General features: G+C 53.8%; 1 protein-coding gene and 1 long non-coding RNA gene across 6 annotated transcripts; one reads left to right on the top strand and one right to left on the bottom strand.

Annotated features, from left to right (window-relative positions):
* Window positions 1-1233: 1233 nt before the first annotated feature.
* ODAD1 (outer dynein arm docking complex subunit 1) lies at window positions 1234-20503 on the top strand. Of its 2 annotated transcripts, XM_016122410.2 has the most exons (16): window positions 1272-1330; window positions 2048-2103; window positions 2454-2545; window positions 3706-3805; window positions 3941-4130; window positions 10130-10252; window positions 10580-10693; window positions 12675-12742; window positions 15612-15799; window positions 15967-16101; window positions 16606-16688; window positions 16767-16935; window positions 18737-18900; window positions 18992-19092; window positions 19374-19452; window positions 19523-20503. In XM_016122410.2, exons 3-16 carry the CDS (start codon window positions 2476-2478, stop codon window positions 20048-20050), a joined length of 2112 nt encoding a protein of 703 aa, XP_015977896.1. In that variant the 5' UTR covers window positions 1272-1330; window positions 2048-2103; window positions 2454-2475; the 3' UTR covers window positions 20051-20503. The 2 variants fall into 2 exon arrangements, with proteins under 2 accessions (XP_015977897.1, XP_015977896.1); XM_016122411.2 differs by lacking the exon at window positions 2048-2103 and having other exon boundaries at window positions 1234-1330.
* Window positions 8992-16576, bottom strand: LOC107498842. Of its 4 annotated transcripts, none has more exons than XR_001594139.2 (4): window positions 15715-15977; window positions 14798-14908; window positions 12280-13872; window positions 8992-9837 (listed from the first exon to the last, which is right to left on the bottom strand). It is a non-coding gene; the product is annotated as an uncharacterized LOC107498842 (long non-coding RNA). The 4 variants fall into 4 exon arrangements; XR_004954292.1 differs by lacking the exon at window positions 8992-9837 and adding an exon at window positions 16424-16576 and having other exon boundaries at window positions 10688-13872; window positions 15715-16161; XR_004954293.1 differs by lacking the exons at window positions 8992-9837; window positions 15715-15977 and adding exons at window positions 16095-16161; window positions 16424-16576 and having other exon boundaries at window positions 10688-13872.
* Window positions 20504-22118: the final 1615 nt, after the last annotated feature.

The raw sequence follows: 22118 nt of genomic DNA, 5'->3' as shown, positions 1-22118 counted from the left end.
TGTTAGCTATTATTATTAATAATTCTTGAGTCATCAAATTAGGGCGTGTGTGTGGGGGGCGATAACTACTACATATCAGCGCCTCTTGGAAGGGCTAAGTGCTGGTGAATAGTGAGGGATGGGGGACCAGGTGTCGGTGGTCCTGATCTGAAATCGAGACCTGGTGAACTGAAGTCTTTTGTCCCTGCAAGGGGAGGGAACTGGCTGATGGCAAGTCTCAGTATCTGATGGGGCCAGAGCTGGGGGAGGGAGAGCGGTTGGTCACGTGGTTCCCTGAGAGGATGAGGAATAGACAGTTCAGTGGTTGGGAGGGTTCGGGGGTGGGGTGTGTGTGGTGGTGGTGGTGGAGGGAAGACCTGAAAGCTGGGGTACTGGTATAGCGCAGACTCTAGAAACACACTGGATGGATTCCAATCCAAGTTGCTTTACTCATTAGCTGTGATTTTGGGCAAGTTACTAATAACCTCTCTGTGCCTCACCTCTATCTGTAAAATAGGGGGAGTAATAGTGAATTCATTGTAAGCACTGCTGTGTGTGCTAGTTATACCAGGCATTGGGGCAGCCAAGGTCAAGGTCTCCAGGATCTGAGGATGGGCAAGTTCTTGGGTCCACGGGGTCTCAAGGCTAAAAGTTGGGAGTACACGATGAAGGCCCCTTGGTTGGGGAATAGGTGGGTAGTCACAAACTTAAGTCTTTGATAAGACAGAAAAGGGAGGGCAGTCTAGACTCAAGAGCCGCAAGGATGTTAGGAAGTCTGGGTCACTGAAGGAAAAATTAGGGGCTAGAGTGAGTGCAGGCAAAGGGGGTCAGGGTCCCGACCTAGTCCGGGGAAGAGTCTGCAAACCGGGGATCAGGGAGATGGAAATTTGAGCGGGGAAGGTGGAGAACAGGAGGGTAGGGCTGAGTCAAGTTCCCTGAGTCTCCTATTTAGGGCCCTGTGGAAGGGGGAGAAGCAGGGAGGCTGGAGCGGTGGCGGGATCTCCCCTTCCTGGGCCTCCAACGCTACCAGCTAAGTTGCGCGCCCGCGGGCCGCTTCCTCCCACAGGAAACCGCAGGCGTGGGGCACACCCAGCCTGCAGGGAACAGCGCCCATGCCCGCCCGCTGCGGGTAGGCCCACGTGGGCAGCAGCAGACCGCTAAGGGGGCGTGCCCGCGGAGCGCAGGGGGCGTGGCCACACGGGAGCGTGGCCGGAAAGCGGGGGCCGCACGTAGCGCCCGAGGCCCCGCCCACTTCCGCGGACCCAGTGGGCGGGGAAGGATTTTTGGCGGCGTCTCCTGTGGCCGTTGGCTGCGCATGCGTAGTGAGCCACTGCGAGGACCTGAGGCGGTGGTGAGCGCTCCTCCTCGCAACTCCCCCAAATAACGTGGTCTTAATCAGCTTAAAGACACGCTTCCCTCGGGCATCTCCCGAAGGACCTCGGCCTGGCTTCAGAGCCTTCCAGACGTTTCCTTCCCAGCTCTGCCTCCCACTCCCGGAAACACACAGCACGTCCCTCACAAGCCCGTGCTCCCCACTCAGACCTTCCCGACACCACGCAGGCCCTTCCGGCCAAAGCACCTCCCCGTGGGACCCGCCCCCATAAGTCTTGGGGGAGACTGTCCCGCCTGCGCCCTCCCACCAGGGCCCGCAAGTGTTCTACCAGCCACGCCCCTCGCTTGCCCCTGAATCTTCGACCCCACACACGCATCCATGCTCCTCCCCGCACCAGGTCCCAAGTCTCCGCCCCCTACAGGTACCCGTGCCCCACATCGCAGTGCCCTGAAACCCCGCCCTCCTGTGGTACCCGGGCCTCCACTCGTAGGCCCACCCAGTCCCTCTCGCCGCAGGGCCTGTCATCCCCGCTCCTTATAAGGTCAGCCCCGCCCCCTCAAGGCCCTCCCAGCCGCGCCCCTCTCAGGGCTCCCCAACCGGTCCGATTAAGCCCTGGAGAGCCCAACAGATCTTCTCGCCACCTCCTCGGCCACACCTCCCCAACCTCTCTTCCTCGCGGCCTCGGTCCCTCCCCAGCTGCTGTCCTCAGGTCTCATTGGTCCCTTATCTCCCCAGTAACCTACCACAACAGTGAGCTAGGAGCACCGAGGACAGGTCAGGCACTCCAGCAGGTAGGGACGGGGCTTCGCTTCCCACAGCGGGCCAGGAATTTCTCCTTGCTCTGTGACCCCTACCCCAAATAGTAACCCCCGAGCCCCCAGCTACCGAGGGCCTAAGGGACCTGTGTCCCCGCACTAGTCGGAGCCATGATGCCAGAGAATGAGAGTGGGGAGAAGGGGAAGTGTGGGGAGAGACCTGAGAGGTGTCCCCACTCCAACCCATTGGAGGAATTGAGACTCAGGGAGAGGCCAGAGCTGCTTCTGGGGTCACCTAACAATTCCTAGCCCCTCACTATTCATTGCCCCCCTCTCCTTGCCCTGTCCTGCTCACTGTCTGAGAGGGTCCCGTGTCATCCCTACAGGAATCCACACTCTTTGGCAAAGATGCCTTTTGGACTTTCTGCAGGGAGCGCCCGCTCCGAGGATGGAAGCGACGTCTTCCTAGAGGGAATGGGTAATTCATACGTTCATTTCACTAGTTATTTTTCTGTTTTCCCAAGTTCCAGCTCCTCTGCTGCAGGGCCTTAGGGACAGGGAGGCTTCCAGTGGGGAGCACGTGTGCGGGATAGAGATGCAGCTGGGCGCATGGCCAAGGCTGGGCAGCGGGGTGGGCCAGGAAGACTTCCTGCAGGAGGCGAAGTCTGAGTGGGGCCCAGACTCCTCTTTGGAATTACTAGGGGGAGAAGAAGGGGGAGTGTTCCCCGAGGGAACAGCGTGTGGCTAGAGCAGGGCTTCTCGGCCTCACGCTGCTGACACCTGGGGTCAGGTAAGCCTTTATCGTGGGGGGTGTTCTGTGCTTTCTTTGTAGGATACTTAACAATATCCTTGGCCTCTGCCCACTATTTGCCACTAGCACCCTCTGCACCCCTCCGTCCCCACATTGTGATGATCAAAAATGTCTCCAGACATTGTCAAATGCCCATGGGGGATAGGATCGCTCCAGGCTGAGAGCCACTGGGCCGTGGGAGGTGGGGGGCTGTTGGAGGAGGCTTGGAGAGGTGGGTGAGGTGAGGTCATGCTGGGCCTTGAACCCAAGGCCAAGGAGCTGGGACGTTGTCCTGGAGGCTCTGGAACTCCAGAGAAGAATGGGGTCCGGGTCCTCTTTGAGCCTAGAAAGGGTCCCTCTGGGCTGCGAGAGGAGGTGGGGAGGTTGAGGAGGAGTGACAGTTCAGATGGGAGAGGATGCGGCCTGAGCCCAGGAGACGGACAGAGTGAGGAGGCGGGAGGGTGGGACTGAAGGCAGCTGGGCAGTGGGGGCCGAAGGGGAGGGAGGGAGCAAGAATGCTGCTCTGGTCACTTGTCCTCTTTTTCCCAAATTCAGATCCCTTGCGGGGTGGGGTCCCTGAGGACCGAGAGTCCTCCCAGGGGCGCCCTCTAGTGGGGAAACAGATGTATTCCCAAACCGGAGGAGGAGTGGGTTTAGGGAGGAAATCTCGAGGTCAGCCCAGGCTACAGTGAGGAAGTTGGAGGCAGCCCTAGAGGGGTGTGCGGGACTGGGCCTGCGACTCAGCTGCAGCTTGCGAGGCCCTAAGGGAGCCGGGATGTCTAGGTCCCGGTGAGGAAGCGGCTGGGGCCTGGGTTCCCGTTAAGTCCCTCGCCTGGTCCGCCCCTTAGTGGACTGGGAGCTGAGCAGACTGCAACGACAGTGCAAAGCGATGGAGGGCGAGAGGCGGGCCTACAGCAAGGAAGTCCACCAGCGCATCAATAAGCAGCTGTGAGCGGAGCGCCTGGGTCTCAGAGCCTGAGAAGGGGCTGCTAAAGGGGCCGGGGGTGGGACCCTGCGGCCTAGGCGGGGTCGGGCCTTTGGCTACGCTGAACTCCGCCCCTTGCTGGCCCCTCGCCTGGGCAGTGAGGAGATTCACAGCCTGGAGGCGGAGCGCGACAGACTCCGGGTGCAGATCAGCATCGCCCAGAGCCAGGTCAAGCGGCTGCGGGACAGCGAGAGGCTGGAGAACATGGGCCGCTTGCTGAAGTGCCGGGCCCGGGTGCAGGCAGAGGTCAAGGAGCTGCAGCTGCAGGCCAGAGCCCTGGACCAGCAGGTGCGTCCCGGAACCAGACGCTGGATCCTACTTAGGGGCAAGTCACCATCGCCGTGAGCCTTAGCTTCCTCATCGGAGAGCACCTGCCTGGCTCTGCGGTGCTCAGGCTCCAGTGGGATGTGGGTGTTTAGTGCCAAGAACAGTCCCACGCATAGGAAACGGGGCTGGTGCAGTTAGAGGGGAAAGGTCACCTTCTGGGGTCCTTGACACCTGCACCGGAATCCTGGTCCTGCCACATCAGAGTCTTGTGACCATGGGGAAGTCTTCACCTCTCTGGGCCATAGTTCCTTCATCTGCGAAAAGAGGATGTTGGTGATGGAGCGGGGTCTAGGTGGCTGGCTACTCTCTCTCACCTCAAGATCTTGCCGTTGGATTTTGGAAACTGTGGCTTTTCTAGGCCAATGTTCTTGCAAATTTTTATGACCATGACTGGTGATGTAGTTCGTATACACACAGGTGCAGATGGCTAGAAACACGCGCACACACAGACATCTATCTGAAACAAAAGCTTCATCAAAGCATACTTTTTCTATGAGCAATTCAATATTCTCTTCTACAGTTCATTAAAAAAGTTCCTTGCCTATACCCAGTGACTTCTTGCACATTGTGGGATCACGAGTAGGAGTTTCCTGTCTTGGTGATCTGTATCAGTTTGGACAGAAGTCCAGAGGGGGTCTCACTTGGGTGAGATCAGGGTGTCAGCAGGGCTGCGTTCCTTCTGGAAGCTTCAGGAGAAAATCTGTTTCCAGGCCTTTTCCAGCCTCCAGAAGCCACCTGCTTTTCTCCACTATGCCTACTTTATCTTCTCAGGCATCAGGACCAGTTGAGTCTTTCTCATGCCTCATCGCTTTGACCTCTGCCTTTGTCATCTCCTCTCTTTCTCTGGTTCTGACACTCCTGCCTCTCTCTCTCCTTTTAAGGACCTTTGCAATTACTTTGGACCCACCCAGATAATCCAAGATCATCTCCCCATCTCAACATCCTTAATTTCATCACGTCTGCAATACAAAGTTCTTTTTGCCTTTTAAGGGCACACATTCACAGGTTCAGGGATTAAGATGTAGAGGCATCTTTGGGGGGGCATTATTCTGTTTACCACATGGTCTATAGTTTTCTGAGATGTGGCTTCTGGTCAGTCAGTGTTCAGCTCTCAATAGCACCCTGAGCTGCTTTTTGGAAGCTGAGTTTTGATTCATACACGCTAGACTTTTGGCTATTTCCTATTAGTACAGTGGCTTACTGAGTGTTGGCTGCTGGAATTGGTTTTCCTTAGTCTTTCATGGAAATTCACTAGAGTTGGGCTTGAGCTGGATGATTCTATTACTGATTCCATGGATTCCTTTGCCCTAACAAACTTGATTATAGAGAATTATAGGTCGGGGGCGGGGTGGGGTGGGGAAATAGGGTCCCTAGAAGAGTGTTCTGTAAAGTTCCCCATAAAGTCAAGAAAGGACGTAGTTATCTGGTGACATTCATTCACGTAACAAAAATTTATTGAGTGCCTACTAAGTGCCGGGCACTGCACTAGGTGCTGAGGACAGCAGTGAACAAAATAGCTGAGAGCCTGGCTCTCGTGTAGTTTACATTCTAGTGGAGAGACAGATAATAAGCCAAATAAAAGCTGAATAAAGAATATGTTCAGAAGAAACCATCCAGAATCCAGCACAGAGAGACAAAAAGAGGGGACATATGGAAGGGTGGTTAAAACGCATTGCTGACAGGGTGAGGTTAAGTATATGTCTAATAAGAGTTTCGGGAGAACAGAAAGAGAATAGGACAGAGGTAATGTGTGACAAGATCACATCTGAGAATATTCCAGAACCAATCAAAGAACAAATCCAGATTCAAGGATGCCTTAGAATCCAAAACAGGATGAATAAGAAATCCACACTTACACAGAATATAGGGGATTTTTAAAATATAAAAGCATCCAAAAAAATATGTCCTGTCTCAGCTCTCAAGTTAGCTATTTCTCCAAGGAAAACTTACTTTCAGAGGAGCCACAATTAAACTGGCAGCTGATTTCTCACAAGAAGCATTAGCAGTCAGAAGATGGGAGTGAGATTACAACTTCACTGTGCTAAGAGGGAAAGCTGTCAACTTAGAATTCTATACCAATGAAAATGTCATTCACAAACAGGAGAGCAGGATAGACATTTTTTGGCAAAGAAAAATGTGGAGTTGGACATAGTGCTTTTCAAAAGGCTTGTATCTTGTGTGTCTTGTGTGACTTGACATGTTGTTGTGGAGACGGTTTGGTAGAAGAGTTGGAGTCTGGAAATGTGTTACTTATATGGATAAAGGAGAGGAGGATTGACAATTCTAGCATCCCCAACCCCTGTCTCCATGGCCTTTTATTAAGTTTCACAACAATGTTGGCTTTGTAATTTAACACTAGTTACTCTCAGGTCAGCAGATAGGAGCTACAGCCAACTCCCAGATTCAGCCTCAAAACCACCTCCGTGTTCTCAGCTACTTCTTCTCAAGTATCTTTTTCTTATCCTCTTAAGTATCTTTTTTCTAGTCCCTAGAGCAAGAAGTCTCAAAATCGGTCAGGCACATGCACCCTCCCTGCAATGTGTCCTTGTGTGCAAGTCCACATCTACTTCCGATGTTCTTGTTGCTCCAAGCACCAGACATTCTGTTAGGAACATTCTGTACCACAGGTGTCTCTTACAACAACATGTGAATTCAGTAGCACCCCAAAACACTTTCTAAATGCTTACTCTCATTTTTGAACCTGTAGCATCAGAGACCTATGACTAGACTTGCACCAGTTCATAGCACCAGCCTATGTAGATACAACAAATTTCTCGATAAAATTCAGCATCCATTTTTGTGAAAAACTCTTAGAAAGCCAGAAACAAAAGGAAATTTCCTGAATCTGATAAAGGGCAACTACTAGACATCTACAGCAGACATCATATTTTATAGCAAAACATGAAAAAAAAAATCCCTTTGAGATCGGTAACAACATAAGTATGTCAGCTACCACCACTTCTGTTAAACACGGTACTGGAGATGCTATCCAGGGCAATGTGACAAGGAAAAGAAAGAAACAATTTAAAGATTGGAGGGTGAAAAAGGTGAGGGGAGTAAGAAGTGCAAACTGGCAGTTACAAAATAGTCACAGGGATGTAAAGTACAGCATAGGAAATGTAGTCGATAATATTGTAACTATGTGTGGTGCCAGGTGGGGACTAGACTTATCGGAGGGATCACTTCGTAATTTATATAATGTCTAATCACTATGCTGTACACCTGAAACTAATATAAAATAATATTGAAAAAATAATTTTAAAAAAGATTAGAGAGGAAGAAATGAAATAATTATTTGTAGATGGCGTGTTTGGATACATAGAAGATCCAAAAGGATCTAATGCTAACTTATTATAATTAACAAGGTATTTTAGCAGTGTGGCTGGACACAAAATCGACATGCCAAACTAATGGTATTTCCCTATATTAGTGGTAACTGTTAGAAAATAAAATAAGAAATGACACATTTATGATAGCCGAGAGGAGTAACTAGGAAGAACTCTAACGAAGTGTGCAAGACCTCAATGGGGTCAATTGTAAAATTTATTGAGGGATATTAAAGAAGAACTTAACAAAGGCAGAGATATACCATGTTCATAGATTGGAAGAGTTAGTGTTGTAAAATGTCAGATCTTCAAATTGATTTATAGATTCAATGTAATCCCAATCAAAGTACTAAAAGCTCTTCTTCCCGCCCCCTACAGGTGGAACTTACCAGCATATTCTAAACTTTGTATGGCAGTGCAGTGAGCACAGGACCCTCACCTCACACTGTACCCTCAAAACTAACTCCACATGGATCCAAAGAAATTTGGATGTCCAATAACTGTAGGAATTACTTATCACTCATTAGTAACCAGAGAAAGGCAAACGAAAATCACAATGAGATACCGTTACACACTCACTGGATTTTCAAAAATCAGTGTCTGAAAATACCAAGTACTGGGGAGAGAAGGAGCAGAGGGAACTCGTATGAACTGTCGGCGGGTTTATAGATTGTCCTATGTATTCTGTCCTATGTATGTGTTTTCCCCATTATCTGTTACATCTGACGTACCCTGTGGTGCGGGGTTGCATTTTCTCAGCATAGTCACCAGAAATAGTGCTGGGCTGCACCTGGCAGCGATGCTCATGTGATCCGACAGCCAGTAACTTGGCACCAGGTCCACTTAACTTTGTAGAAGGACAGAGGACAGGAGACAACAGCATCTTGGCATGACGGCATCAAACGCACTTTCCTTGACAGTCCAGGGACTGCTTCTCATCACCTCCAGTTGGGCGATGCCACATGAGCGGGTGGGTGTCACCCACATGGCATGGTGAAGCTTCGTACACAAAAGAAGCCACCTCTTATAACAGCTCATGAGGGTGGCTTGTAAGTCCCCACAGTGTTGGTCACGTAGGCCCTTGGGATCAATGAGCCCACTCACAATCCTGTCAGGGGTCGTTTTTATAACAAACCTTGTTGCCCGGGAACACAGCTGGCATTCCATATTTACCTTTACCCAGTATGTTTCCATGGAAACAAGTGTTGGAAGAAAGTACACCAAAGTCATCTTCCAACAGAAAACAGGTTTAGATCTGTTGTTAACTCTTCGCCCATCCAGCAATTACACTTCTGAATATATACTCTGGATTCATGGAAAAGAATGTTGGAAGAAGCATTATTCATATTAGCTAGCACTAAATTGGAAACAACCAAAATGTCCATCAATATTGAATGAAAAAATAAATCGTGGTATATTTGTATGATGAAATAGTATACAACAGTGATAAGTGAATGACTCACAATTACACAGAGCAACAAGGATGAGGCTCACACCTGAAGGAAGCAAGACATACAATACACGGGTAGCATTATTTTATTTACATAAAATTCAAAATCAGTCCAAACCAAATTTTCACATATGGGTGATGAAACAATTAAGAAAAGTAAAGAAATGCATTTCACTTAAGTACAGTAAACAGAATAATGACCCTCCCCCCCAAGCTGTCCATGTCCTAATTTCCAGAACCTGTGAATGTGTTTCCTTACATGGCAAAGGAGACTCTGTAGACATGATGAAAGGTGTGCAAATTTCCCTTTTTATAAAGACACCAGTCACATTGGACCAGAAACCCCTAATACCCTCATTTTAACTTGATCGCCTCTGCAAAGACCCTGTCTCCAAACAAGGTCGCATTCTGAGGTCCTGGGGGTTAGCACGTCACCGTGCAAATTTTGTGGGACATGATCCAACCTATAATGGCACACAAATGAGGAAACATGGATCCCAAGGCCAAATGAGTTAAAGACCTGATTTAACGAATCTTTCATGAAACATTTCCTTAACAAAAGTTATTGATTTAGTCAACATATTTTGTTGACTACCTACTCTGTGTCAGGCCCCAAAAAGACAAAAATCCACCCTCACAGAGCCCCCATTTTAGTTGGGGGAGACAGCATGCCCCAAATCAGTGAAGGAGAATATGGAAGTGAGGACAGGTAGGAAGCTGGTTCTGGGCACAGCAGACTTGGGGACTTTAATGGCATCAGGCCTCATTCTCACGATCTTTCAGTCTCCCATCTCTGCTTTGTCTACTGGCCTCATTCTCCCAACATGCTCCGTGTGGTGAGGACCATGACAGCGGGAGTCCTGGAGTCCCATCCTGCCGGCTTATGCATTTCCTGCAAAATAACAGGGAGAGATTCACGCTGGCTCAGCCTGGGTTACAGGTCCATCTCTAGGCCAGTCACTGGAATTGTCCAGGTGTAGGTCAGGGGGCTGCAGGGTGGCCTGTAGTTGGAAGGAAGATCCACGTGGAAGGTTGGGTACTGTCAGCAAAGGGTATAGCAGATGGCTGGGGCCACAGAAGAGCAGGTGTCAGCCACACTGAGCCACCCTTCCTCCCGCTCATCTCCTCCCTTGGTCTTTCAGTCACATTCAGCCAACAAACAGGTACTATCCTCTTTTCTCCAGATCAGGGAGTGGGAGGCCCGGATCTTTGTCCACGGCAAGGATGTCAGGGCCCCAGGAGTCATCCTGGAGGAGAAGGCCAAGATCCAGCGAAGGATCAAGATCCTGGAAGACCAGCTGGACAGGGTGAGGGTTGACCTCTTGGCTCTTTCCAGGCCTGAACTCTGGGGTTTGGGGAAGCATGAGCATGGGGTCAAGTTCTGGAAAGAGTGGACCAGATTCCTGGGTGTGGGCGGTCCTGAAACACCGGGCTACCGGAGGGAGTCAGGAGATAGGACCCTGGAGAGACGGAAGGTCCCCCAGGAAAGGAGGCCGAGGCCTGGGCGATGCTCTCAAGGTCCCCAAATTGGGAACGGGTGCCACGTGTGACAAGTCGCCCTCCTCTGCTGAGCGTGGAGCGGGGAGGCAGGCTGGGCCACGACAGACTGTCGCACCCCTCTATCCCCCGCCCAGGTCACCTGTCGCTTTGACATCCAGCTGGTGCGGAATGCCGCCCTGCGGGAGGAGCTCGATCTCCTGCGGATCGAGAGAAACCGCTATCTGAACGTGGACCACAGACTGCAGAAGGTCAGTGGCCTGAAGCCCAGGACCCCTCGGCCCAGCCAGGGCGGAGGGGAGGCCGGGTCACCCTGCTTTCTCCAATACTGGGCCCGAATATGGAATCGACAGATCCTTAGGTTTATGCAGTTCAGAGGGAACGGAGACTCAGAAAGAATTCCAGGATGCCTCTAACAAGGAAAGCGGCCTCATTTAGATTTGCAGAAAGCGGAGATGTCATTTTGACTATTATCACCCATGGCAACCACTGAGCAGGCCAGACCATTTGCATTCCATGGGTTTCTCAGAAACCTTTGAAGTCCTTGAAGAGGCCTCCTGTCCCCCCTCCACCTTCCCATCCCCGCTGGTCAGGAGCAAAGAACAACCCGTCCTTCCTTTGCAGGACTGATAATTGGCCGTGTTTACTCTGCATGTATGTCATTATTATTTTTACTGAAAATAATTTATTATGTTTGCTGAACTGTCTGAGGGTACGCTGCAGACATCATGTCCCTCAGGACTCCGGTGCATGTTTTTTAGGAACAAGATCCATTTCTTCCATGAGCACAGTGCAGTTTTCCGAGTCAGAAGCTTTAACAGTGCTCCCATTCTGAACACTCCATATTTAAAGGTTGCGATCATCCCAATGGTGTTCTATATGGCTGATTTGATTTTAGGCTCCATGCTCTGGGCTGGGACCCATGCTGCGTTTGGTTGTTTTGGCTCTGCTCATCCGGAACCGTCCCTTGACCCTTCTTCGTCTTCATGACTGACGTCCTGGAAGCCCCTAGGCCAGCTGTGTTGTACAAGGTCCCTCACTGTGGGTTTATCTGATCTTTCTTCATGACTTGATTCAGGTTGTGCATTTGTGGTGGACATCATGGAAGTGATATTGTGTCCTTCGTGAGCACCGTACCAGGAAGCACGTGATATCAGTGCGTCCCATAACTGGTGACTTTGACTTTGATCACGTGGGGAGCCAGGTTTCTCCGAGACAGTGTGTTGCTATGTGTAACGCATAAGTGGTCCGGGGAGATTCTCGAAGACTGTGAAGTCTCCGTTCCGGGACGCACTGCCAGTTAGGTGCTCAGCGTCCAAGGACGATTCTGGGCCAAACAGTCATTACTGTCATGGCTGCCACATGGTGATTTTCCAACTCTTTCATTCCTTTTACATTCATAAGATGGCATTTCACTTAAGGAAGAGCTTCTTGCTGTTCCCTGTATATTTATGTGTTATCATGAGCATTCGTGTGTTCTCACTTTATCTTCTGGGTCATAATCCATGGTGGTTATTATTCATCATGGTGTGCCAGCTCTCTTGGGAGTTCCTCCAAGCTGGCTTCTGTGTCCTTTCTACAGGCCTGTCCCTTTTTTTCAGCACTTCCTTACTTTCTAGCTCAGGAAGCTATTCCTGTTTATCTCATATTTATCCTGTCGCAACTCTCAAGTTAGCTATTTCTCCAAGGAGTCCTGGTTCTTTCTAGCAGGGAATAGGTGCCAAGAGACCAAGATCCAGGCACTAGGAGTCCTCACTGCTACTGGGGTGTCATTGCTTTGAGGCCCCTTCTCTGGAGAGAGCTAGGAAACACACACATATTTCAAAACCATACATACCTGCTGATACTTCTTACTCCAATCCAGCATCTGTCCCCGGGTTATTCAGGAAGAGTCCCCATTTTGTCTTCCTCCCTCTGTTCCTGGCCTCAGTGTGTCCTCATTTGCTCCATCCTGCACCCAGAGGAAGCAGGCGCTCTGTGGACTGTTCACGGTGATAACCACGCTGAGCCGCCTGCCTCTCATCCGTCTGGCTCTCTGTTTACTTCCTACCTCTTCCAAATCCCTTTAACTGGCTGCTGCTAATTCAGGGGGTCCTGTTTGCAGAAGCTCCACCTCTCACCCCGTCTCACCCTGGAAATGCGGCAAGGCAATGCGGGTGAAGGGAAGCATGTGCCCCCCCTCCCCCCACCACCACGAGGTGATAAGTGGTGTCTGCTTTGTTCTCTGGGCAGGAGATCCAGCTCCTGCAGCACACGATCAGCACGCTCATCGTGTCCTCCACGACGGCCTACAGTGCCAGGTAAGACCCCGAGGCGCGTCCTGGCCGGGGCCACAGCGCTCCACACGCAGCTTCCACAGGCAGCAGCGGGAGGTCCCCAGCTCAGATGCTGACCGCCAGAACCTACATTTTTGTTTCATAAGGTGCCCTTTGCTCCCCTGCATGATGTCCCAGCTCCTCTCGGGCCCCAGGCTGTTCCTGGCACATGGCACGTAGCACATAGCGATGTAGAGAGAATTAAGTAAGTTGGTCCATCACATGGGGCCTGGGGCCGGGGGACATTGGTGCATGAGAGCAGTTAGAGTGTTCCTTATCAGTATTGGCTGACAGGGACAGTCTCTCAGGCCACCTTCGGATAAAGAGACAGGAATGGAATCGAGAACCCACACCGCTCTGTTTGTTGGCTTCCATGTCTGTCCCTGGAGCTCTGTGTCTCCGTCCCTGGCTCTGTCTGGGGCTCCGTGCTCCCCTTACTCCACCCCGGCCTCTCTCTGACCGTCAGCCCTGCTCTCTTGCTCCACAAGGCTCCCCACGTCCATTCAGTGTCTCGTTTCCACGTCCTGACTTCTGCCGACTCGTGGTTCGCGAGTCCTTGTGACATCGATTCTAGCCCAAGTCCACCTGATGGTTTCAGTGATTTGTCAAGATGCACAAAACAAAATTTACCACTTGAAAGTGTTCAACTCAGTGGAATTTAGTACATTTATCATCTGTACAATCATCATTTCTGTCTAGATCAAGGACGCTTTCATCACCCCAAAAGGAAATCTATCCCCATTAAGCAGTCACTCTCTTGTCCCATCCCTGGTCCCCAGAAACCACCAGTGCCCTGCCCATCTCCATGGATTTACCTGTTCTGGGTGTGTCACGTAAATGTGTGACTTTTGCTGTCTGGCTTCTTTCACTTATTGTAACGCGTTTGAGGATCGTGCACACAGCAGCGCGTATCAGGACTCCCTTTTTATGACTGATTCTGTAATTTCTTACCTGTGGTCCACCAGGACCCCTTTGGAGCCCTGGCTATCCCCTGCGACCTCTGCTCATGCACAGCTTCGGCTTCTTCATAACGTGACCTTTTGTGGCTTCTCGCTATACCTGCTTCTAGTTTCAGCCTCCTGTGGTCCCAGGCTTAGCATTTCCCGATTTAGTTCCTGAGGGAGAGAATCTGATTGGCCCAGCTCATCTTTTTCTCCAGGTCCCACAAATGACGGCGGGCCAGCCCTCTGTGTATCGCCAGAGTCTAGCCTCTGCCAGTACTCCTGTACTTGACCGCAGCCTAGCTAGGTCAAGGACAGGGTGGTTTCAGCTAGAAGGGGGGCAGGTGTCACCACCGACATGTCCTTTCAGACCAGCTAGTGTCACCAGTGCTTCCTTGTTGGATGACCTGGGGCCAATCACTTCCCCTCTCTAAGTCTCCACTGTGACCTGGCAACAATAGTGATATCTACCTCAGGGGGAGTGCTGTGCAGAGCACACCCTAGGAGGTGTGGCTCTCATGAAGTGGGGTTCCCTCTTTTCTGCCCCTCAGTTGGCATAGAGCCCAAGGCACAGAAAGAACTGTGAGTCCTAATCCCCGAGGGGCCGCCACCAGAGGCGACGGGTCACCTGGGCCTGGTGCTGGTGGGTGCCGAGCGGGCTCGCCACCGAGGGCGGGTGACCTGAGGAGGCCTTCAGGGACTCTGGTAGAGCAGGAAGCCGGTGCTCTGGGCGGAGGCCACCAAGGTCAGCGGAGGTGTGGCTGGGAACTACAGCTGTCCATGGTCAGGGCCCCGAGGAGACTGGCTGGCTGTTCTCCCAACTTAACGACCTCTGACTTTTGACCCTGTGACCTGTGAAGTAGGCTTGGGAAACTCTGAATTTACAGTTGGCTGCATTACATTTAAAAGCTTAGAAGCTAAGCTACATCTTCAGATGAGCAGGCTGGGTGGGGGGCGGTGCGGTCAGTGAATGAGGCTTTTAGGGTATCCCCACTGTCCTGACAAGATGTCCCCTACCTATCCAGCGTGAGGCTCCAAATGGTTCAAGCCTCTTATATTTCTAACCATACGGCCTCCAAACTCCACACAATTGCCTTACTGACTGGGTCCCGTCTGGAGCCTGAGTATCATCCGTAACTGTGTTCACTGCCATCTTGCCACCTGTTCCACGGGCCACATAACGTCCTGGCCTCCTGGACGCTCCTGTGAGCTGTTCATCAAAGAAGAGGTTCATTTATTTGAGCAGAAGGATTGCAGTCCGAGACCCAGATACAAGTAGCCATGGGAACTGGGCTCCAGACAGAACCAAGAGATGCAGGTTTATGACAGCAAAACCCGCACAGTGTAACTCTTTGACGCAAAGGAGGGATGGCTGGCTAGGTTCGCGGGGCTCAGTGAGTTCCAATGTGCAAATGAAGGAGGCGGAAATGACAAGATAGAGGCCATGTAATCCTTGTGGCAGCTGTTGTTCCAGATGTTTAGGGCTCCAGGCTGTTTAACGCGCTGCCTTGAGCTGAGTTTATCAACAGGTTTACGAGCTTAATGGCAGCTCTGAGGACCGAGGCTGCGACGTGCACAGAATCCACTTCCCCAGTCCCCTCTGGGCTCTAATTTAAGTAACACTATTAGCGACGCTCATTCCATTTTAGTGTTTTTACTATCAGCATGAACTGGCAAGGCCATCTATCCCTAACGGGGCCTACACCCGCCAGGCCCTGGATCTGCGCCACGCCATCCCTACTCACCTTTTCCGCCTTCTGTGACCTCAGGCTAACTGCAGTCCGATTCTGCCCCAGGCCGGGACCCCGAGGCTGACCCCGCCCCATTCGCCTCCCACCCCCAAGCTGTCCCGGGCCATCCCTGGGACCCCAGGCCGACCCCGATCCGACCTGAGCCGGGCTGACCTCTCCCAGGGAGGAGGCCAAGACCAAGATGGGCCTGCTGCAGGAGAGGGCGGACAAGGAGGTGACGCAGAACCAGACGGAGGTGCAGAGCCTGCAGCGGCAGATAGCGCACCTGGAGCACCTGCACCGCTTCCTCAAGCTCAAGAATGACGAGCGGCAGCCGGACCCCGCGGTGGTGGAGAAGCGCGAGAAACGCGGTGAGGCCGGGCCGGGGCGGACCAGCAGGGGGCGATGGAGAGCGGGGTCCGCGAGGCCCCGCGGCGCTCGTGGTCAGCGTGCGCAGTGGCCTTGGCTCCCTGCAGCGAGGCCCGTCGGCACCAGTGGCCGCCGTGGACGCCGACCTCACTGCCCCCTCTCCCCTCAGCCAAGGAGGTGGCCGAGGGCCTCCGGAAGAGCTCCCAGGAGAGACTGAAGCTGCGCTACGAGGACGCCCTGAATAAACTGTCCCAGCTGACCGGGGAGAGCGACCCGGACCTACTGGTGGAGAAGTACCTGGAGCGTGAGTGACCGCGCGGGCGCCGCACCCGAGTCGGGTCCCTGAGGGCCCTGGGGACGCCACCTGTGTGGGAGGAACAGGGAACTGGGCCGCTTCCACGCCCCTCACTACCGTCCCCCCTCCCCCTTTCCCACCCCCATCTCTGCCACCGCTGCCTCCGCCTCCTACTCCTTCCTTCTGTTTGTCGCCTCTGCTCCGCATCTGTGTCCCCTCTGAGGTCTGTCTCCCACCTCCTCCATCTCCACTTCCCCTTTTCTTCCCCCTCTTCCTCCGTCTCCCTCTCATTCTTGGGCGGTCACTCCCCAAACCTTCCCCCACTCTGTACTTCTCCCTTCGTGTCCCTGTCGCCGTCCATCCCTCTCCCGGGTCCTCCGTTCTCCCGGCATTTCTGGGTCTCTGTGACTTTCTCTCGCTCTGACTTGCTCCGTGTTTGTTTCTGTGTCCCCTTCCTCTGCCTGTATCTCTGTCTCCGTGTGTCTCTGGCCCCGCCCCGCGGCCCTCCCCCAGTGGAGGAGCGCAACTTCGCCGAGTTCAACTTCATCAATGAGCAGAACTCGGAGGTGGAGCGTCTGAGCGAGGAGATGAAGGAGGTGAGTGAGCCCCGCCCGGCCCCCTAGGCCCCGCCCACACCCCTCTGCTCCGCACCCATGTCCTTCCCCGCCCTGCAGATGCAGGAGGCCATCGAGAGCGCGCACACCAACGAGGCCGCCCGGCGAGAGCTGCGCGAGCAGGAGTGGGCAGCACTGCGGCAGCGCGTGGCAGAGGTGGGCGCGGAGGCCGACAAGCTCGAGGCCCGCTCACAGGACCTTCAGGGGCAGCTGGAGAAGCTCAAGGCCGGTGAGCACGGGACCCACCTCACCCTGGAGCATGCGACGTGTGCATGGGGGGCCCAGAGCCCGGCTGGCCACTTGGAGGCATTTTGTGGGTGACTTGCTCATCCATCCGTCCCATATGCATCATCCGTCCTTTCACCCATCCATCTGTCTGTCCATCCCTCCCTCCCTCCCTCCCTCCTGCATCCATCCATCTACTCATCCTTCCATCCATCCATCCACCCACCCACCCACCATCCACCCTCCATCCCTCCATCGTTCCATCCCTCTCTTCCTCCCTCCCTCCTGCATCCATCATCTGTTCATCCTTCCATTGCAAGAGCCAGGCTGCCCTGGGTTTAAATCTCGGCTCCAATCCATGACCCTTGCTGTGTGGTCCCCCCTGTGTGAGCCCCTCTGGAAACAGGTGATGGATAGACAGCTAACGGTGGACAGACAGGAAGGTGGAGGTGGTGATGGAGAACGAGCAGTAGGAGCCCATATATCGGTAGATCTGCCTCCCCTGTGCCCCTGAGGCTGCCATGCCCAGCCCTGTGCTAAGCGATGAGGACCCTGTGAGGAGACTTGACATGGATGCTGGTACCCATAACCCAAGGGCTAGGAGGAGGACGCCAGGGCAACGCAAAGCAGGAGGTGGCCCTGACTCAGGGCTCAGTGCAAACTAAGAGTTCCCAGGTGGTGGCAGCAGAGCATCCACCAGATGCAGGACCCTCTGAGCACAGAGCAGCAGGGAGGGCTTCCTGGAGGTGGTGATGCTTGATGCTGACATCAAAGAACGAACATTTAAGGGAAAACGGGGGAGGGTGGATGCTCCCAGTGGGCGGGGCCCAGGCCTGGGGGTGCGTTCATGGAGTGTGGGTTCCTCATACAGAGATGGGGGTATGAGGGTATGGCGGGCACTGAAGAGGGCCGGTCCCACGGGGCTGCCAGGCCAAAGCCCAGGGCTCTTTCCTGGAGGTTCCAGGAGTCGCGGACGAGCTGTGAGCTGGAGAGGGCGGTAGATAGGGAGGTTGTGATGATGGGGGGGCAGGGGACGGAACATAGCGGTAAGGGACTGATGGGCACCAGGAGTGACGGATGAGGTGCACCTGTCTGCCTCCGGGCGGGCGAGGCCCCTCCCCGCGGAGGAGATGGGGGACCTGGGTGGAGCAGGTTTGAGGGATGGCCCCGGGCTCAGCGTGAGCCATCTGGGGGGTGTCCAGGGAGGGACCCCAGGAGGAAACTGTATATATATGAGTCTGGAGTTCAGGCGTTGGAGGCACAGGGATGGTGAGCGGGGATGCCATGTGGTTGGGTGCAGATTTAAGTCAAGGTCATGGCTGCCTTTTAATTTCATTAATGATAACCAGTTAACTAAATACAGGGCCAGCCATACGAGAATGACCCCTGGCTCCGCCAAGGACAGTGATTGCTCTCGTCGTGTGCACCTGGGCTCTGATGTTAAAACAGAAAGCAGAGTCGAAGCTGCCGTGACCACGCCCGCACCCGTCTGTGCCACTGAGGGGGCATGCTCCTCTGGGGTGACCCTGAGCTGTGGGCGGGGATGGGGTTGGCGCGTGTCTCACAGCCGAGCCAGGAAGTGTTTGGGGGGGAGGTGCCTTGTCCGGTGCCTCTGACCTCCCTCGCTGTTTGCCTTCCCGCGTTCCCAGCCCCATGCCAGGCTGTCTGCACATGGGCAGGTCCCTCTCTGCCATCAAGGTGCTTCCTGTCTCCATAGGATGGAAGGCAGTGGGGACCGGAGGGGAGGGGAGGGCTGGCACCCGGCGGGCACCAGGTTTGTGACAGCCTGTTCTTCTCACCCACAGATATTCAGCAGCTCTTCTCCAGGGCCCAGTGTGACAGCACCATCATCAACGACCTTCTGGGGGTCAAGACATACATGCGCGACCGGGACATAGGCCTCTTCCTGCGCCTCATTGAGAAGCGGCTGGTGGAGCTTCTGACGGTGCAGGCCTTCCTGGACACCCAGGTGGGGTGCAGGGTGGGGGGCGGGGAGCCCGAGCCTGGGGGCTGGCTGCGGGCCAGGCCGGGTCATAGGCCATGGGCTGACTCCCCTCCAGGCCTACACCTCCAGCCTGGCTGATGCAGCGCTCCTGGTGCTGGGCCAGAGGGTGGATGAACTGCCAAAGAAGGTGGCCCCTCCGCAGCTCCCTAACAACCTGTGAGGCATGGGGCGGCAGCGGGGAGGAGGGCATGAATGGTAGGGGGCTTGGGGGGCGCCAGGGAACCTGCAGGTAGGTATGGCTGTGGTGGAAGACGGAGCGGGTACTTTGGGGAAACCAGAGGATGCGGGGCTCCTGGGAGTGGTACGGGACGATGGCCCTGGGCACACCAGAGGGGAAAAGGCCCTCAGGGATGGCCAGAGCATGGCTAAGGGTCTCTGGGTACGACAGAGGAGCCGTCAGCCTTTCGTGGTCCCTTCCTGTCTTCCCCTCACTTTAGGGATGAACCCCCAGGATTCGAGGCCAAAGAAGACTATCCTCTGAGCAAAGAGGAGCTGCTGGGCCACGTGACGAAGTCGGTGAGAATGGGACCCTGTGTGGGGTGGGGGCTCAGCCCTCCCCTGAGGCCCTAACCTGCCTCGCCTGCAGCTGGAGGCCCGGGAGCGGGCACGGGAGCAGAACCGGAAGGAGCTGGTCCAGGTCCTGGAGGACAGTCCGAACGTTACCGTCCCCGGTACCCACGAGGCCAGCTCAGGCGCGGGCCTGACGACCGCCAGGAGCCCCAGTAATGTGCCCGGATCCATCCTGAGCAACAAGACGAGCGGCATCCTGGCGTCCAGCGGAGGCCGTGCCACCAGCTCCAATGTTGCCCGTGTCACCTTCGGCGATCCCACCTCCACTGTGGGCTACGTGACCAGCTCCACCAATGCCAGCGAGGGCTCGACCGGGGGCCACGAGACCTCGAGACCCGTCAGCTCTAGCAGCTACCTGGGCTCCACAGGATACCTGGAGTCCAGCAGAGGCCACGAGAGCCTCGCAGGCGCGCAGAGCAGAGGCACCGAGTCAGAATCGAGCGGAGGCCCAGCGTCCAGCAGAGGCCACATCTCGAGCAACGGCCCTGCCTCCAGCACCGGCCCGGGCTCCACCACCAGCAAGGACTCCCAGGGCTTCGACTAGGGACCCCCAGCCCGCCCCTGGTCCCCGATTTCCCCCGTGACTCTTCATCTTTCTCTCCCAGTTCCAGCGTCTGCATCTCTGCCCCCATGTCTGTCTCCCCCTGCCCTTCACTGTGTCCCTGTATCTTTTCCATCGGCTCATCATCATCTTATCTCTGTCCCCTGGCCTCCACACTATTTTCCTTTGTCTTGGTTGCCCATTCAGGGCACCTCTGTCTCTCTTTCGGCCCTCTCTGCCTCTCCCTCCATCTCCTCTTTCTGCTTCCCCTTTTCCGATTCCCCCTCCTCGTCTCCCCATCGGCTCCCTTGCATCTCATGTCCCTGTCTGGGTAGCTTCCGACTCTCCCCAAGAGCCGCCGGCACTGACAAGGAGGGGAAGCATCGGGGCCAAGAGGTCAAGGTCAGCCTGAGCTGTGACTATAGGAAATAAAGGCCAGAGCCTGATTTTTACCCCCCTGTCTGGTCCCAAGTGTGTATGTGAAAGAGCACTCTAGAGACATGGCTGTTTGCTCTGCCTCTGTCCCAGGGGAAATGTCATGGCCCTGTTCGTTCATTCATTTATTCATTCATTCACTCATTTTGTTGAGATCTCCACATTTAAGGCTCTGCCATATCAGGCAGGATAGGTTGGGTTATGCTGCAGTAACAGACACCCCAGGATCTCAGTGACCTAACAAAAGTTTATTACTCACCAGTGTTACTGATCTATTGTGGGTCAGCTAAGGGCTCTGCTCCACCCAACTTTGTGCCTCGGGCAGATGGAACAGTGTCTATGTGGAGTGTCGCCAGTCCCTGGCCCTGGGAAAGAGAGAAAATGACAAAGCGGCAATGACTCTTACAGCTCCTACCTGGATACAATACATGTCACTTCTGCTCACATGTAGTGGCCCGGGCAGGTCACACGACCATGCCTTACTCCAAAGGCAGGTGGGAGTGGAATCATTCAGTATGTCTGCAGAGAGAGAGGGATAAGGATAGGGATATTTGAGATGGGCCCAATGCCTGCCACAGGGTCATAGAGAGAAAGCAGGCTCTGTCCCTTTCTTGCTGTGGGGTGGGCCCGGGAGTCAAAGGGATGACTCCTGTCGCCGTCATGCCAGACACCCTGTAAGAATGTAATGCGACCCAATCAGGCGGATACTCCATCATCCACCTCCCTAAACTAGGGAGGTGATACTCTGGGTCTCCCTCCCCTGAGACGGGTCGGTGACAGTTCACACCTCAGGGAGGGTTTCTTTCTGTGAGAATAAGATGAATTGCTCCATGTAAGACCTTGGGATGGTACCTGGCACGCAGTAAATGCTCCAGAGCAGCTGTGGTCATGACTTCGAAGAAGATGAAAATTAATGAAGTACTTTCTCACTTATTCAGATGACCCAGGCTGGCTCTCCCCTGACCTGCCTGTTACCTGGGGAGGCCCGCCCAGGGGTCTGCTGGTAACTGTGTGACAACTGGCTCTTTAGGGAAAAAAAATCCTGACTTGTAGCGCGCGTGCATTTCTGTGGTATAAATGTTGCCGTCTCATATTTGTTTTGTTTCATAAAGAGACGTGTGTTTAGAGCTTGAGCTCTGGAATGTTCTTAATGTACATATACAGTGTAAGAAAACAGCTCACCCGTGCAGCTCAATCTTATTGTCAAAAAAATGGAGAAAAGACTGAATTAAATCCTACCGGATAGCAGTGAAATTTGGAGCATTTAGTGATTCCCCTTCTGCAGGAGTGAGGCAGAAACTGGCACTGCTGCGCGAGCTGTGTGGCCTTGGTCAAGTGTCTTCACCTCTCTGAGCACAGTTCCTCGTCTTGAAACCAGCTAGCAGTGAATCCTTAGAGGCGACACAACGTGGTGGACAAATATGCCTGAGGTTGCTGTCTGGCATGTTTGGGGCGGGATAAGATAACCTGGGACGCTAGAAAACACGATCCTAGTGGAGACTCAATTTAGGGGGAGCTGGTCAGCTTTTAAAAATAAGAACAGAACAGAATAAAATAAGAACAGAATAGAATAAAAAGCATCAAGCAGGACAGTGGTATCTCATGAAACTATGTTGCTGTGAAATGACTTCTTACT

Source organism: Rousettus aegyptiacus, unplaced genomic scaffold, assembly GCF_014176215.1.
Source record: "Rousettus aegyptiacus isolate mRouAeg1 unplaced genomic scaffold, mRouAeg1.p scaffold_m13_p_14, whole genome shotgun sequence".
NCBI classification, from domain to species: Eukaryota; Metazoa; Chordata; class Mammalia; order Chiroptera; family Pteropodidae; genus Rousettus; species Rousettus aegyptiacus.
Note: the sequence above shows the minus strand (reverse complement) of the source record. Positions and strands in the feature narration are given on the sequence as shown.